Genomic DNA, 16,362 nt, shown 5'->3' with positions numbered 1-16,362 from the left:
AATTATTATCATTAATTAATTGTTAATAATAAATAATAATTGGCAATTAATTGAAATAATTAAAAACAACAATTTTAAAAAATCTGAAACTATTTTTATTGTTAAAAAAATAAAAAGTTACAAGAGTATTTTAAATATATAAAATCTGTAGAGAATAAAATTTTAATTTGTAAAAACATTATACAAAAATCAATTTGTAATTGGGTTTCCATAATATATTATTATTTACTTAAAACTGGTTGAGTTGACAGGAGTTGTTACAATGATAATTTTTAATCATTTAATCTGTTTCTTCCTCTGATGATAAAACTTCTTCCTGAGACTTGTTGATTTTTTTAGCTGGATATTTATTATTGAATTTATCAATAATGGGAATTACGATAGCTGGATGCTTACTCATTTTTAATGTATCAATAATTTTAAAATATTGATCATTTTCATCGTAACCAGACGATTCAAATAATAGTGTACTTGCAAAGAGTAGAATATTTTTATCATCATTTAAAATAAGTTTCTCAATAATATCTAATTTATTGAGAGACACATTTTTCATATGATTTTTAAAGTGTCGAACAATTGTAGGCATTAGCTCACTGGAATAAATTTCAACCAATGATGGAATAAGCTGGACAAGCTTTTTGGATATTTCATCAGTCGAGTATTTTTCTTCATCATCAAATACACCAATGTAGATCAAAATCAAGTATGAAGTTCCAAGTTGTTCTGGTTTTAAAACTGTCAACAAGGTATCAAGCACGACCTTGGCAGTTTTTACTTTAACATCTTGTTGTATACAACAATTAATATTTTTTATTAATATGCAAACCCACAAGTTGACTGGATATGCATTTGGATCATAATTAAAATGAACATTCCAGTATGCCTTAACAGCATTTAAAATTAAATCAGTTAAAAAGTTTAATCTTGACTCGAGCTTGTCATTTGCCTCACCAAGATATTGACTGATTACATAATTATGAATACTAACACATAAAGAGTAATCTGGTCTTGAAAAATTAGCAAAATGATTTTTCAATATATGTTGATGGAATTCTTCTGATAAAGATGAACAATAGCTCAAAATACCAGTTACATATCCTTGACTTTTGTTGACAAATTCATTGTCTGTTTTTTCCATTCTTTCAATTGTCTCAAGCAACAGTGAAACATAACGTTCAACAAAATTAACAGAGACTTTATTTACTTCAAATATATTATCAAAATAATAATCTTCAAGCTTGACATCAGTGATACATTTTTGTATCAAGCTCCAGCTTTGTGAAGATGGTGCATCAGTAAATAATTTAGATATAAATTGATACAAAACTTGACGAATTGATATATGTTTTTCTTTATCCCAGAGATACATCATCATCTCTTGAATTTGATCATAACTGGCTACTTCACAGAATAATCTGATACCATGTTTTTTAACAGATACTTTTTTATTTACAAGAGTCTTGGAAAATGATGTAACTTTATCAACAGGAACACGACGACCAACATTGTTTAAAGTATTGATAGCTTTGTGAACATAATCACCTTCACAAAATTGAAGAATTGGTGAAAATGATACTGGTGGATTGACAATATTCAATGACCATAATATTGAACAATTAAATGTATATTCTTCTTTTGTTTTGTTGTCTTTTAAATCAAGTATTTTTGATTCTGGTATAAATGATGTAAATAATTTTTCATATGATGAACCATCATATAAGACAGCAAGAACATAAAGATTTTTATAAACATCAGTATTTTCTTTATTTTCCAGCTCTTTAAGACATTTATTTGCAAATATTATTGGTAAATCTTGATGCCATCTAGCATAACTAAGAAAACGACGAGCAAGATTATGTCTTTTAATTTTATTTTTTACATTCATCAAAATATCCATTCCAATTTTTGTATAATTTTTGTGGTTTTGCAATAATTTAATGACATTTGAATCATTAAATTCAATTTTTTCAGGTGTTTTTGTTTGATCAAACCAGGCAAGATAAAGATCATTTTCTCCTTGTCTTAAATACATATCAACTAGATTTTTTTCCCAAGCAAAACTTCCATCAGTTTTTCGTGTTACAATTGATTTAACAGCTTCAAACAATGTTGGATAATTTCTTATGCTCAATTTTTCCAGCTGAATTTTAGACTTGGCATTTCTTTTATTGAAATCATACATACTTCTCAACATACTATTAATTGTTGATGGTGATTTATCAAGCTCATCTTCCATGCATAATTGTGTTATAAATTCAATCAAGCATTTTCTTTCATATTCCGGGTAATCATGAAGAATATTTAATCTTTCTGAATTATTAATCTCAATGTAAAGCTTAATATATTCACTGATATCTTCATTACGTTTTAATTGTGAGTAAATTAAATCACAAATTAAAACTGAACTTACTTCTGGACGTAGCTTAAGTTTTTCTTTGATGTTTAAATATTTTAAAAATTTATCAACAACAATTAAATGCTCTTTTGGCAAATTTTTAACATCAAAATCATCACTTAGTCTTTGTAAAAGCCTTGGAATTATATAATATTCTTCATTTTTGTGTCGCATGAATAGATATTCCAATACCTTAAGAAGAGCATCATGATCTTTGTTGACACTACATGTGTACATTAATTTTTGTAAATTTTGACCACGTACAGTACTATCTGATGTTTTTGATATTTTTTCAGTAATTATTGGAATTGATTCATCTGTTGGCAAGTAGCATACCCATGCACATTCAATATCACTTGGTTCAAATGATTTATCTGTTTTTTCTAATTTTCTTCTTGCAATTTTAATTCTTTGCTCAGGTTTTAATAAACGTAACAGTTGAGGTGTTATAAAATCATCACAATCCAATAAATTTTTTCCATAAAGATCCTCAAATGTTGACAGCATAAGATTTAATTTTTCTTCTTCTGGATAGTATTTTAAATATTCATAGAATGTGTTAAAAGAAAATTCTTCATATTTTTCAGGAAATAGTTGTTTATAAAATTGTTTAAATTCCAATTTAGTTAGCTTTTTTGTTATTTGTTCAATGCTCATAATATCTATAAATAACTTTGCATTTTCTAATAAAGCACTACGTTGATTTTTAAATAAAAATTCTGATTTTTTGTTTGTCAGATCAATTGATAAATAGCCTTTCATTGTTTTGATAATATCAACAAAACTGTCAGCATGATTTTTAAGTAACTTTGGTAAAAATTTAATGTATTTAAATGGTTTATTTTTCAATAATTCAATAACATAAGTTGGAAAACGAGGATAAATAATTTCAAGCTCACTAATACTGAGTGATTCGTTCCATTCACTGGTGATTTTACGAAAAAAGCTTTCTCCACAAGCAAAACCAAGAGGTCTAACTGTTTTTTCATCATACTGCTCTTTTAATTCATTGTAAAATTCTTCAGCAACACTTTGTTTATTCGACAACATTAAATATTTTCCCAAGTTCCTGATAATTTTAATGCGAACAGTCAATGAGACATAAGGAAATACATGATTCTTGAAATATTGGCTATTGGTAATGTCCTTGTTACTGCCATCAAAGAACCACTTGACTTTGAGTGCACGATCATTGATGAGGGCATCATCAGATTTCAGTCCAGCCAAAATACCATCAGGTTGGTGAAGAATTTTAGCCACCTCAAGACTAACAATTGGTACAAGACACTCTGGAAGTTCAGCTGAACTTTTAACCTCTACATTTTTTATACCATTATCATCAATATCCATTGTATCATTAATGAGTTTCTTGGCAATGCAATTAAGTGCTTGATATTTTTCACCAGGTGTCTTGCCTGGTATTTGTTGGATCGCCTTGAGATATGGTGAATCCATTTCGTACATTGTAGTGTTGTTGACGATCACGTCACACAATGCCTGATAAATATATTAATTTTCAATTAATTAAATGCTTATTTATAAATATTTTATTAAGTTAAATTTTTTATTTACCTTTTATTTTTTTATAATTAAAAATCGAAATCAATAAGATGACAAACTCAATTCGTTACACAAGCTTTGTTTACCAATGAGTAATTATTAATGACGCATCATGACGATGACACCGTGACACAGTACACACCCAAATTTACAGATTAATAATATTATTTGATATTTTGATATTATTGTTATCATCTAAAATAACGGTTCCTAAAATGGTGACGCTTAATATTCGGCAATAATGATAATAATGAGATAAATTAGAACTTAGCCTAGACTAATTTTGACTACTTTTAACACAGGAATTTTAAATTATCAGTATTAGCAATTTTTCAATTTTTTCAATTATTTTTTTAAATATATTATATAAATAATAATTAAAATTAAATTAGAATTGTTTTTTTATTTAATGGGTTTTTTTTTTTTCTTTTTAAATATTTCGCGGTATATTTTTAACTGTCATGGCGTTTCTGGACAAAAAAAAAAAAGAGAAAAAGAGAGAAAGAGAGAGAGAGAGAACAGCAGTGTAAACGTAACCATTCCAATTTAGGGCTTTTTTCCTCCACTGGCGGCGCTTGTAAAGCTTTTGTATGCATATTACTAGTATATAATAGTTATTACTAATAATTGGCAATTGTTGGCAATTAATTGAAATAATTAAAAACAACAATTTTAAAAAATCTGAAACTATTTTTATTGTTAAAAAAATAGAAAGTTATACAAGAATATTTTAAAATACCTATATAAAAGCTCCACAAGCGCCACTGGTGGATGAAAAAAGCCCTAAATTGTAATGTCCTGTGCAAGAAGCAGAGGTCTCTAGTCTTCTTGGCCCTGTGAATAAATACGGGTGCTTGTCTAAACCAGTCTAAACTCTAAACTCTAAACCCTAAGGTCTTTAGGTTACGTACATCGTCGACATTCTACAATAACAAACTGGACAGTTGTCAGTTGCATGTCAGTGGAATAACAATTACACAAAAAAACCACAAATTATTATAATTAATATAATATAAACTATAGTTAAATAAATAAATTTTTAAAAAATGACTGAAGAAAAATCTGCCAGTAAAGAATACAAACTTGATCCAGATTGTGAATTACGTTTTGAGATTGAGAGTAAAAATGAAAAGACTGTTGTAGAAGTGAGTAAAAAAAATTATTTAAATTTAAAATATTTAATTATTAATAAAATTTTATGTATTAATTATTGTTTAATTATTTATTTATAGCTAAAAGCTGGACAAGCCGAGGTTTTTGGTACAGAATTAGTAAAAGGTAAAAAATATGAATTTGGATCTGGTGCTAAAATAGCTGTATATTCATGGCAAGGTTGTACACTGGATTTAATTGGTAAACCAGATGTTATATATATTGCAAAAGAAACACCAATGAGTATATATTTGAATGTACATGCAGCAATGGAAAGAATGCGTGAAGCTGCTGAAAAATCAAATGATGTTAAGGGTCCAATAACAATGGTCGTTGGTGTGGTTGGTAAATCAACATTAAGTAGAATATTATTAAATTATGCTGTACAGGTGGACGACGTCCAATATTTGTTGATCTTGATGTTGGACAAGGACAAATAGCAATACCAGGAACAATGAGTGCATTACTTGTTGAAAGACCATCAAATATTGTTGAAGGTTTTAGTCAACAAGCACCACTTGTATTTCATTATGGTCAAAAAACACCAAGTGCAAATACAACATTATATAATTTACTTGTATCACGTTTAGCTGAAGTATGTTCTGAACGTTTACAAGGTAATAAAAAAGCACGTGCATCTGGTATTATTATAAATACATGTGGTTGGATAAATGGTGAAGGTTATAAATTATTAACACATGCTGCACAAGCACTTGAAGTTGATGCAATACTTGTACTTGATCAAGAAAGATTATATAATGAACTTGTTAGAGATATGCCAGAATTTGTTAAAGTTGTATTTTTACCAAAAAGTGGTGGTGTTGTATCAAGAAGTCAACAATTTAGAATTGAATCAAGAGATCAAAAAGTTAGAGAATATTTTTATGGTATTAAAACACCATTATATCCACATAATATTGATATTAAATGGTCTGATGCTAAAATATATAAAATTGGTGCACCTGTATTGCCAGCATCATGTATGCCACTTGGTATGAAAGCTGAAGATAATTTAACAAAACTTGTTGCTGTTACACCAGGACCAAATTTATTACATCATTTATTATCAGTATCATTTGCTGATTCACCAGAGGATGATGTTGTCCAAACAAATGTTGCTGGATTTGTATGCGTGTAAGTTTTTTTATCAATTAATAATTAATATATATTTTTATATTTGTTAATTCATTTAATTAATATAAATTTCTTTTTTATTTTTCAGGACCAAAGTTGATGTTGATAAGCAAACAATAACTGTTTTAAGTCCACAACCAAAATTATTACCCAACTCAGTTTTACTTTTATCGGATATCCAATTTATGGATAGCAATTGATGATTAATTTTTAATTTTTAATTTTATTTTTAAAAATCATTGTATATATTATTGTAATTTTTAATTATTGTATTTTACTGAAAAATATATTTTTTGCTTTTTTTATCTCAAATAATTTTTACTGTGTTCTGATTGGTTTATATTTAACCAATGTTTTTTATTTAAGTATTTATTATTATTATTATTATTATTAAGTGTGATTTTACATCATAAAAAATGGAAAACATGTCAAATTGTCTGGAAGATTATTCTGATATTTTTAATTTAGAAACAAAATTACGTCAAGTATTAGCACAGCTGCAATTTAAAAGTGTTTGTATATTTACTATATATTAATAGCAATAATATTATCATAATAAAATGATATGTAATTTTGTATTTGTTTTTAAAGAATGCATTGGATAAATCACGTGAACAATTAACAGAATCACAAAATTTAGTATGTAAATTACAAATATCACTTGAAAATGAAAAAAGAACAACAAATAAATTACAACAAGAGCTTCAAAATACTGTACAAGTTATAACACAACTTGATAATGAAAAAATAAGAGGACAATCAGAACGTGCTAGACTTGAAATTAATTATCAAACATCAAAAATTGAACGTCAACATCTTCTTGATCAAGTTAAAATAATGAAAACAGAAAATGTACAATTACAACAAACAATTGAAATTCTTGAGGCTAATTTATCTGAAAAAAATATTCACAATCAATCAATGGAAAATTCTGTTATTGAATTGAGAAATCAATTGGTACATTTGCAATCAATAATGTCAAGGTAATGAATATATTTATATAATTGTTAATTTAACTAATTATAATCATTGTTATTTTTATTTTAAGTAATCTTGAAAAATTACAAAAAGAACAAGAGTATTTAAGATGTTCATTTAAAAATGTAACAGATATTTATGGAAAAATTGAAAATATTAGTAAACAAGTTTTAACATCATGTAATCAAGATAAAAATGAGCTTGAAGAAATTAAACAAAAATTAGCTATTGCAATATTAGCACAGACGCCAATAAATTTTTCAGCTTCAAAAACACCAGACACATTTGTAAGTTTATTAAATATATTTTAATACAATTTTTTCATAAAATTAATGTATCAATAAATTACAGATGAATCAAGAGTTACGTGAATTTTCTGATAAAATTAATAACAGAAAAATTGATGATAAATTAGATGAAATATGTAAAAATTTACAAAATATCAATTGTGTTCCATCAAATGTTACCCAAGTAACAAAACAAGCTGAATTTAATATTGAAGATTTTGATTAATAATAATAATTATTATTTTAAAATAATATTTACATTTGCATAGCTTTATAAATAAATTCTAAATATTTATCAACTCTTGTATATTTATCTGGCATTCCAGTACCACATGGAATTGTAAATGATGCAATTCCAACAATTTCATTATTGTATACAAGTGGTCCACCACTGTCACCCATACAAAAACCAGCTCCTATAGCATTGTATCCACAAATTTGAGTGTCAAGAACAAGAGCAGAACTTCTAGCACTACACTCTGAATTAGATATTATTGTTGTAAATTGTGTTTGTAAAATAATTGAAGATTCACTGGTTTTTGATAGTTGACCCCAGCCACTTACTTGTCCAATTACTCTTGCTGGTGTTAGTGAAGTTGGCAATGAAATTGGTGTTTGATATATATTTGGTTTGATAGAATCGGTTAGCTTTATTGTAAAAAATATAAATATTATTTAATCTAGATGATATTATTAATTAATAATTGAATTTAAATGAGTAATACAACTTACAACAACAACAGCAATATCATTTCTCCATCTATTTTCTGATCCTGATGTAAAATCAGCATTTTTTAATAATTTAAAAATAGTATGATTTTCACCATCTTTTTTATGATTTGTTGAACCTGTACGAATTATTATTTTACGTAATGATTCAACATCATTAACATCAGCAAAACAATGAGCTGCTGTTAAAACATGTCGTAGGCTAATTAAACTACCACCACAAATATGTTGATTTGTCTTGGAAACAGTTAATGATACAATATATGGTACAGAACCAGGTTGTGAATTTACACCACCAACTATTTTTGATGGTGGTTTTCCATAACACAATTCAATTAATAAATATATTAGCAATGGTAGTTTAATTATTGAATACATTTTTACAACTGAAATATTTTATATTTAAACTTGTTTTATATTATCATTTGACCCAAATTAATTTATGTGTTTATGATTTTATTGCTTATACAAATATTTAATTTGATTTTTTTAAAATCTCTTTACATACATTTAAAATTTATGAATTAATTTTATTTGAAATTTTTAAATATTAAATATTTATTCATTCAACAGAAAAAATTAGTCGAAAATGTGTGTTTGTAAATTTAAAAATTGATTTAATTTACATTTATTAACACAGTGTACAGCATAGAAAACATTTCCTTTTTTTTTTTTTTTGATGATGATTGCAGTAAAATATTGCGATCATTCGTTGAAGTATTCAATACAATATCCTGAAATTGAATAATTAATATATTAAAAAGTCAATGATATTATATATAAATTAAAAAAAAAAAATTGTGATATTTATATGTCACAAATTTTACTTCGTTTTCGGCGATGTAAATATCACGTGCAAGTAAGAAAAATGCTTCTTCAATATTAATATTCATTTTAGAAGATGTTTCTAAAAATTTCATCTTATATTTTACAGCTAATTGTTCGCCTCTTTCCTTTGGTACTTTTCTCTTATTTTCTATATCACATTTTGTACCAAGAAGAATTTTTTTAACATCAGCAGGAGCACGATCATTGACAAGAGAAAGCCAATTTATTATATTATCAAAACTTTTTTCATTTGTTACATCATAAACAAGAATTATTCCTTTTGCTTCATGATAATAAGCTGTTGTGACATTTCTAAATCTAATTTTAAATATAGATTAATCAACATTAGATTGATTTTTTTTAATTTACAAAAACAAATACATTTTAAATACTTATGTAAATTAATTTCATTACCTCTCTTGACCAGCTGTATCCCTATAAATATAAAAAAACGAAAAAAAAATTAGTTGAAATTAGAATATACAAATTTGATAAAAAATATTTAATCAATAAACAAACCATAATTGAAGCTTGATTATTGTTCCATTGATCTCTATCATTTTTGCCTTAAAATCAACACCTGAAAAAAAGGAAAAAAATTAAAAAACATTGAAACCCATGACAGATTCATTAGACGACATTAATAATCAAATAAATTTATTATTATATTAATAATTTATATACAAAAAACATACCAATTGTTGGAAGTTCTTCTTCATTAAATTGTTCACTTAATAGTGAGTTAAGCAAGCAAGATTTCCCAGTACTTGTATCTCCAATAATAATCACTTTGTAGAATGGAATACTTAACTTTGCCATGATAATTAAAAATTTATTATTTTAAATTATGTTAAATTGTAATTTGATTGAGTATGATTCGTAATTATTAATAAAAAAATATAGTAATTTGCTCAATTAATTGAAAAGATATTTCATTTTTGTGATTTATTTTTTATGATGACAAGTATTTTTTGTGAAGCTTTAATTTGGATAAACTTAAAATGATCACAAACATTTTGATAATGACTAGTTTTGTTAGACATTTCCTCAAATAATTTTAACATAAATTCATGACTCAGTGAGTTTATCTCAAGTCGTTAACGAGTAATTTAAAAAAATTGATATATCTCTGTATGAGTCATTGCATTAAATTCGAAATTTTATACTTATATATAAAATTCTTAAAGAATAATAATAACAAATTAACAAAAAAATAATTAGTCTTTTTCATGTGATGTTATTTAGCTATGCGAGCCTTATAATATTTTGTGTGGTATATTGTACATAATCGAATTGTTGCGCAGGACGTTAACTTGGCTCGCAAGATAAAAGAAAAATAGGTGTATGTTCACTTTCACATGAGTTAGTGACTCAGTACAGTACAGTTCACTTCTATATTATTTAAAAATTTCATCAAATATATATTTTTAAATTTATCTAATATTTTTCGCAATATTTTTCAGGTATGTTAATTAATAAAAAGAAAACTAAATTTTTTAAATTCATATTACATTATTACTGTTTGTGTTTATATATAGATCATTTTAATTTTCATTTGCTAATAATATTTGCTAAAATAATTTTATAAAATTAAAAAAATTAAAACAAGTGTTAATTAAATAAAAATAAAAAAGTTTTTGGGTTTTTAAATTGGTTTTTTTTTCGATTTAAATGGATTTATTTGTTAATAAATTTTATGATAAATTAAATTTGTTTTTTTCACAAAAAGACAAATAGCATTTATCGCATGCTATCTTAGATTATGGCTTAGATAATAACTGGGATCAGAATTGTCATTGCATGTTTTTTTTTCATGTCCCTCATTCTCACGATGCTCGTGTGATTTTTAATTTTTCATTTTTATATTTATTTTAAAATTTTATTTATATTTTTATTATTCATTCAGCAACAACAAGTGTCTATCGCAAAAAAAAATTTATCATGAAATTTAACACTTACCTGTAACTGAATATTTAAATAATTTTAAACTGAATATTTAAATAATTATATTCTATTTCATATATTTAAAAAAATTATTCTAGGCAGTATAAATTTGGAGATAATTATTTTCATTATTTAATTAATAAAACAATGTCGTCATCAAAAAATAATAATTGTATGATAAAAGATGAAAATAATACAACAAAAATTGAAAATAATGATGAGAGACAATTTTATAAGCCAACAATCAAATGGCTGGATCTTACTGCTCAAATATTTATCCATGCTGGAGCTATTTATGGATTATATCTCATGTTTATACAGGCAAAACTACTTACATCATTTTGGGGTAAAAAAAAACACTCAATTAAATTAATATATTATGGAAAAATATATATTTTATCATTTTATTGAAAAAAAAAAAAAACAAATATATAGATTTAGTTTGTTATTTTTTTTTTTTTTTCTATTTATTCATTAGAATTTTTTTTTTTTATGAAAAATAAAACAAGTGGTAAATCAATATGAATTGCGTGTTTTTACATACTGAATATTTTTCATGATACTAAGTACATTTTTTATATGTACATCTGATAATTTTTAAAAGAATTTTTTTTTATATTTTGGATAATATGAATTTGCATTATTAATGTATATATATTTCAACTGTTGACATTCGTGTTATTAGAAAATAAACAAAGTCAATTACACTTTGTATGTATAGTATGAAAATAAAAAAAAAAATAAAATAAAAATAAGCGTCAGGATGTCGGACGCCCAGTAAATTTTATATACGTCGATAAATTGATTTTTTAAAAGTCCTTTTATGATTTCAACAACACAACTAAATTCATTAAAAATATATTAACATAATTAAATTTCCAAGAAAATTATATTAATATTAATTTTAATTATTTTTTTTATAACAGCATTTTTTGTTGTTTATGCAAGTGGATTCGGAATCACGGCTGGTGCACATAGACTCTGGTCACACAGAGCTTACAAAGCTAAATGGCCATTAAGACTTATTCTCATAATATTATTTACCATATCTGGACAGGTAAATAATTATTTATAAATACTTAGAATAGATATTAATATTATTTATTTTACAGAAAGATGTACATGCTTGGGCACTTGATCACAGAGTTCATCATAAATACAGTGAAACAGATAGTGATCCTCACAATGTCAAGGTATATATTATTAATAAAACAAAAGAAAAAACAGGAATATAATTATTATATAAATTTAAAGAGAGGCTTTTTTTTTGCACATGTTGGATGGCTTATTTTGACACCACATCCTGATGTTGTTGAAAAAAGAAAAAATGTTGATTTAAAAGATCTTGATGCTGATCAAATTGTCATGTGGCAAAAAAGGTAATAAATTTATTTCTTAATTATTAAATTAATATTAATAAATTGTTTATTTTTTTTTAGATTGTATATACCACTATTTGGTTTATTAACAATTGGACTACCTGTTTTTCTACCAGTTTATTATTGGAATGAAGATATTTGGACGTCATTTTGGGTTAATTTTAATTTTAGATTTTGTGTTACATTAAATATGGCTTTTTTTGTAAATAGTGCTGCACACATGTGGGGTGGACGACCTTATGATAAGTAAATATAATATAATCATATTTAACAATGATGGAAATTTAATAATAATTTATATAATTATTTTTTTTTTTTGAAGAAACATAACACCAACTGAAAATTTAACAGTTTCAATTGCAACACTTGGTGAAGGTTGGCATAATTATCATCATGTTTTTCCATGGGATTATAAAACAAGTGAACTTGGTGATTATTCATTAAATATAACAACTGGTTTTATTGATGCATTTGCAAATATTGGATGGGCATATGATCGTAAATATGTTTCATCAAAAATGATAAAACATAGAGCAACAAAAAATGGAGATGGTAGTTATAATAAAAATATATGGGGATATGGTGATAAAGATATTACAACAGAAGATCATCAAGAACTTGAAAAAATGCTTGATTAAAATGCATCATGATAATTTTTAATTTATATATTTTTTAATAAAATTACAATTGAGTGTCTCATTTAATTATAAACTTAAAATTTCATCATTTTTACTACAACAAAAATAATAATTCTATTGACAAGTATTTTTCAAAATATATAATTGAATAAATAAAATATAAACGTAGTTAAAATATATGTTATCATTTGTTTTTTTTTTTTTTACAGTCATTGATGATAAATATAATTATTAAAGTATAGAACATTTAAATGCACATGGATATATTACATCTATTGATTCTGATGATGACTTCCAAGTTTTACTTTTGCTATCTGCCCCACACAAGATATTCTGTAATTAAATGTAAAATTAGATAATAAATATTTTGTAAACTTTGTTAAATTTTAAATATATAAAAAAAATAGTAATAATACTTGAGTATTGTTACAAATATCTTCTGCAAGTAAGTAAAATGCTTCTTCATTATTAATATCTAATTTAGAAGATGTTTCTAAAAATGTCATATTATGTTTTTCAGCTAATTGTTCACCTCTTTTTTTCGTTACTCTTCTATCATTTTTCAAATCACATTTTGCACCAATAAGAATTTTTTTAACATCATTACGAGCACAATCATTGATAAGACGTAACCAGTAATCTAAATTATTAAAACTTTCTTCATCTGTGATATCGTAAACTAGTACTATTCCATGTACATTATTAAAATAACTTGATGTGATGGTCATAAATCTAATTCTAAATTTAATTTATATAAATTAAATGATATATTATTAAAATTATAATGTCAATAAAATATTTACATTTGTTTACCAGCTGTGTCCCTAAAACAAAATCAAAAATTAATATAGAATCAATTAATCATTTAATATAAAATATTTAATTAATTAACTAACCATATTTGAAGCTTAACTATTTTTTCTTTGATCTCAATTATTTTTGTCTTGTAATCAACACCTTTGAAAAATATAAAAACAAATTAACCAACTAAATTTTTACAATTATTTTTTTTCGTTATCATACCAATTGTTGAATCATGATTTTCAATAAAACTATCACACAAAAATGAGTCTAGTATGCAAGTTTTTCCAACACCAGAATCTCCCATTAAAAGTACTTTGTACAATGGAATTTTTATTTTCTCCATAGTAATTATATTATTTATATTAAATTCGTAATTTAATGATACTTTTTTTTCCTCTATTTTTTTTTTCACCTGACTCAAATATATATATTTGACATGAACAAGTATATTGATATATAATTAATGAAAGAAATATTTATATTATTGGGGCTTTTTTATTATTTATTAATTTATTTTTGATAAACACGAAAAGCTCACAAGACAGAATGATCTAATGACTAAGTGGGTTGTACAGGAAAATAATATTTCTGTATATGTGTCATTGAATTAAATCTGAGATTCAAGCATGCTTACTAATATTGTCATAAAGTTGGTGAATCATTTAATTATATCTATTTAAAAAAAAAAATAATAAAACAGCAATATAAAGTTTTTTTTATTAATAAATAACATCTATTACGTTTTCATGCAGAAATAAAAGGAAAGAAAAATTACTTGAATGATAATATTTATTAATATTTAATCAAAATAATAACAATAATATCGGGAATAATTACACTTAGTAAATTTGAGTTGATGACGGTAAAGATCACAGTATAGAACATGTTGTATCAAACCATTTTTTTAATTGTTGTGCTGGCTTTGATGTTAAAATAGCCAAGTCATTTTTTGGAGTAACTACTAAATCTTTTTTCTAAAATTAAAAAATGACATTAAAATAATATAAAAGTATGATAAATAAAAATTATAAATTAAAAACAATATATTGATTTTTGAACTTACCGGTTGTTCTTTAGTTTTGTCAATAATATCTTTGGTAATTGTATAAAATGCTTCTTCAATATTAATGTCCATTCTAGGAGATGTTTCTAAAAACTTCATACCACATTCAACAGCTAATTGTTTTCCTCTTTCTGTTGTTACTTTTCTCTGGTTTTCTAAATCACATTTTGTACCAAGAAGAATTTTTTCAACATCTTCTGAAGCATGAGTTTTGATAAGACGCATCCATTCTTTTATATTTTCAAAACTTTTTTCATCAGTTACATCGTAAACAAGTATTATTCCATGTGCTCCACGATAATATGCTGTTGTGATACTTTTGAATCTAATTTTAAATATAAATTATTCAATATTAGATTTATTTTTTTTAATTTATAAAAATAAATACAATTTAAATGATAATGTAAATTAATTATTTACCTTTCTTGACCAGCTGTGTCCCTTTAAAAAAAAAATTAAATGGAATTAATATACGAATGAATAATAAAATGTAGCTTTAAGTTTTTTTTTTTTTTTTTTCCCACACAATAATATAAAATTTGATAAAAAATATTTAATCAATGTACTAACCATACTTGAAGCTTGATTTTTTTTTCATCAATTTCGATTACTCGTACTTTGAAATCAATACCTGGAAAAAAAAATAAAAAAATAAATCAAACAACAAAATTTTTATATTTTTTTATCTGTTGTTAGTCATCACATGAGTAATACTTAAAAAATAAAATAAATTTATAATCATTAAAAAAAAATATAATAAATTTACCAATTGTTGACAAATTACTTTCTTGGTAACCATTTTGTGAAAATGAACTTAAAATGCAAGTTTTTCCAACACCTGAATCTCCAATCAATAACAACTTGTACAATGGAATATTGAATTTAGACATATTAATTGGTTTTTTTTTTTCAACTTTCTTTTTTTATTTTCACCTATTTAACTGGATACACTTATCAAACAATTAAAAATACACTTTACCAGTTGAAAATTCAGTTATTTTATAAAATTATTTTTGTTAAATAAATTAAATGAGTGGAGTATTTTTTTATTTATAAATAAAAATATTACACTGATATTATAATGAGGCGTGTAAGACGTTGAAATGCCAGCTTGTCCAAAATGACACTATACCTGGGTCGACAAACACATACTGAGCTTTGTTATCACTAATTTTGATAAAAGACACATCATTAGAAAAAATGGTTAAAAACTTAATATCATATCAGTAAAATATCAGAATGGATTTTTTTTTTTTTTTTTTTTTTTTTTAATAAACCAACACAATCAGCTACCTAAATTTAAAAAATAAAAAAAAAATTTATCAGTATTTATCATTTCTAAGAAATAAGGTTTTTTTTTTTTTTCCGATAAATTTTCGAAATTATTTTTTTTCTATAGAAAAAAAAAAGCAAGCCACTTGAAAATAATATTTTTTATTTCAAAATTAAATTTATCATTACTTTTTGCTTA

At 24.5% G+C, this 16,362-nt stretch overlaps 7 protein-coding genes across 7 annotated transcripts; 3 read left to right on the top strand and 4 right to left on the bottom strand.

Annotated features, from left to right (window-relative positions):
- Window positions 1–72: 72 nt before the first annotated feature.
- LOC122854582 lies at window positions 73–4,456 on the bottom strand. The gene is made up of 2 exons (XM_044155386.1): window positions 3,968–4,456; window positions 73–3,892 (listed from the first exon to the last, which is right to left on the bottom strand). The coding sequence occupies exon 2, from the start codon at window positions 3,857–3,859 to the stop codon at window positions 281–283; it is 3,579 nt and encodes a 1,192-aa protein (XP_044011321.1). The 5' UTR covers window positions 3,860–3,892; window positions 3,968–4,456; the 3' UTR covers window positions 73–280.
- Window positions 4,457–4,848: 392 nt separating this feature from the next.
- Window positions 4,849–6,441, top strand: LOC122854595 (protein CLP1 homolog). The gene is given in 4 exon segments (XM_044155409.1): window positions 4,849–5,100; window positions 5,188–5,494; window positions 5,497–6,241; window positions 6,330–6,441. Coding segments are annotated over 4 exon segments (1,263 nt in total). The 5' UTR covers window positions 4,849–5,001.
- Window positions 6,442–6,635: 194 nt separating this feature from the next.
- Window positions 6,636–7,732, top strand: LOC122854599 (coiled-coil domain-containing protein 89-like). The gene is made up of 4 exons (XM_044155415.1): window positions 6,636–6,753; window positions 6,833–7,224; window positions 7,290–7,506; window positions 7,571–7,732. Exons 1-4 carry the CDS (start codon window positions 6,658–6,660, stop codon window positions 7,730–7,732), a joined length of 867 nt encoding a protein of 288 aa, XP_044011350.1. The 5' UTR covers window positions 6,636–6,657.
- A 29-nt stretch (window positions 7,733–7,761) lies between these two features.
- On the bottom strand, window positions 7,762–8,613 carry LOC122853737 (chymotrypsin-2-like). Its single transcript, XM_044154154.1, has 2 exons — window positions 8,239–8,613; window positions 7,762–8,154 (listed from the first exon to the last, which is right to left on the bottom strand). The coding sequence occupies exons 1-2, from the start codon at window positions 8,611–8,613 to the stop codon at window positions 7,762–7,764; spliced, it is 768 nt and encodes a 255-aa protein (XP_044010089.1).
- Window positions 8,614–8,852: 239 nt separating this feature from the next.
- LOC122853736 (ras-related protein Rab-13-like) lies at window positions 8,853–14,171 on the bottom strand. Its single transcript, XM_044154153.1, has 5 exons — window positions 14,048–14,171; window positions 9,583–9,643; window positions 9,478–9,498; window positions 9,063–9,381; window positions 8,853–8,969 (listed from the first exon to the last, which is right to left on the bottom strand). Exons 1-5 carry the CDS (start codon window positions 14,169–14,171, stop codon window positions 8,853–8,855), a joined length of 642 nt encoding a protein of 213 aa, XP_044010088.1.
- Window positions 10,346–13,178, top strand: LOC122854597 (acyl-CoA Delta-9 desaturase-like). Its single transcript, XM_044155414.1, has 7 exons — window positions 10,346–10,526; window positions 11,106–11,353; window positions 11,934–12,064; window positions 12,120–12,200; window positions 12,262–12,386; window positions 12,447–12,632; window positions 12,709–13,178. The coding sequence occupies exons 2-7, from the start codon at window positions 11,155–11,157 to the stop codon at window positions 13,022–13,024; spliced, it is 1,038 nt and encodes a 345-aa protein (XP_044011349.1). The 5' UTR covers window positions 10,346–10,526; window positions 11,106–11,154; the 3' UTR covers window positions 13,025–13,178.
- A 618-nt stretch (window positions 14,172–14,789) lies between the features above and the next one.
- LOC122853735 (ras-related protein Rab-8B-like) lies at window positions 14,790–15,781 on the bottom strand. Its single transcript, XM_044154152.1, has 5 exons — window positions 15,658–15,781; window positions 15,462–15,522; window positions 15,312–15,332; window positions 14,869–15,216; window positions 14,790–14,802 (listed from the first exon to the last, which is right to left on the bottom strand). The coding sequence occupies exons 1-5, from the start codon at window positions 15,779–15,781 to the stop codon at window positions 14,790–14,792; spliced, it is 567 nt and encodes a 188-aa protein (XP_044010087.1).
- Between the last annotated feature and the right edge of the window lie 581 nt (window positions 15,782–16,362).

This window comes from Aphidius gifuensis, linkage group LG4 (genome assembly GCF_014905175.1).
Source record: "Aphidius gifuensis isolate YNYX2018 linkage group LG4, ASM1490517v1, whole genome shotgun sequence".
In the NCBI taxonomy this organism is placed as follows: Eukaryota; Metazoa; Arthropoda; class Insecta; order Hymenoptera; family Braconidae; genus Aphidius; species Aphidius gifuensis.
The sequence above is the reverse complement of the archived record's forward strand: the minus strand, read 5'-3'. Positions and strand labels throughout refer to the sequence as shown.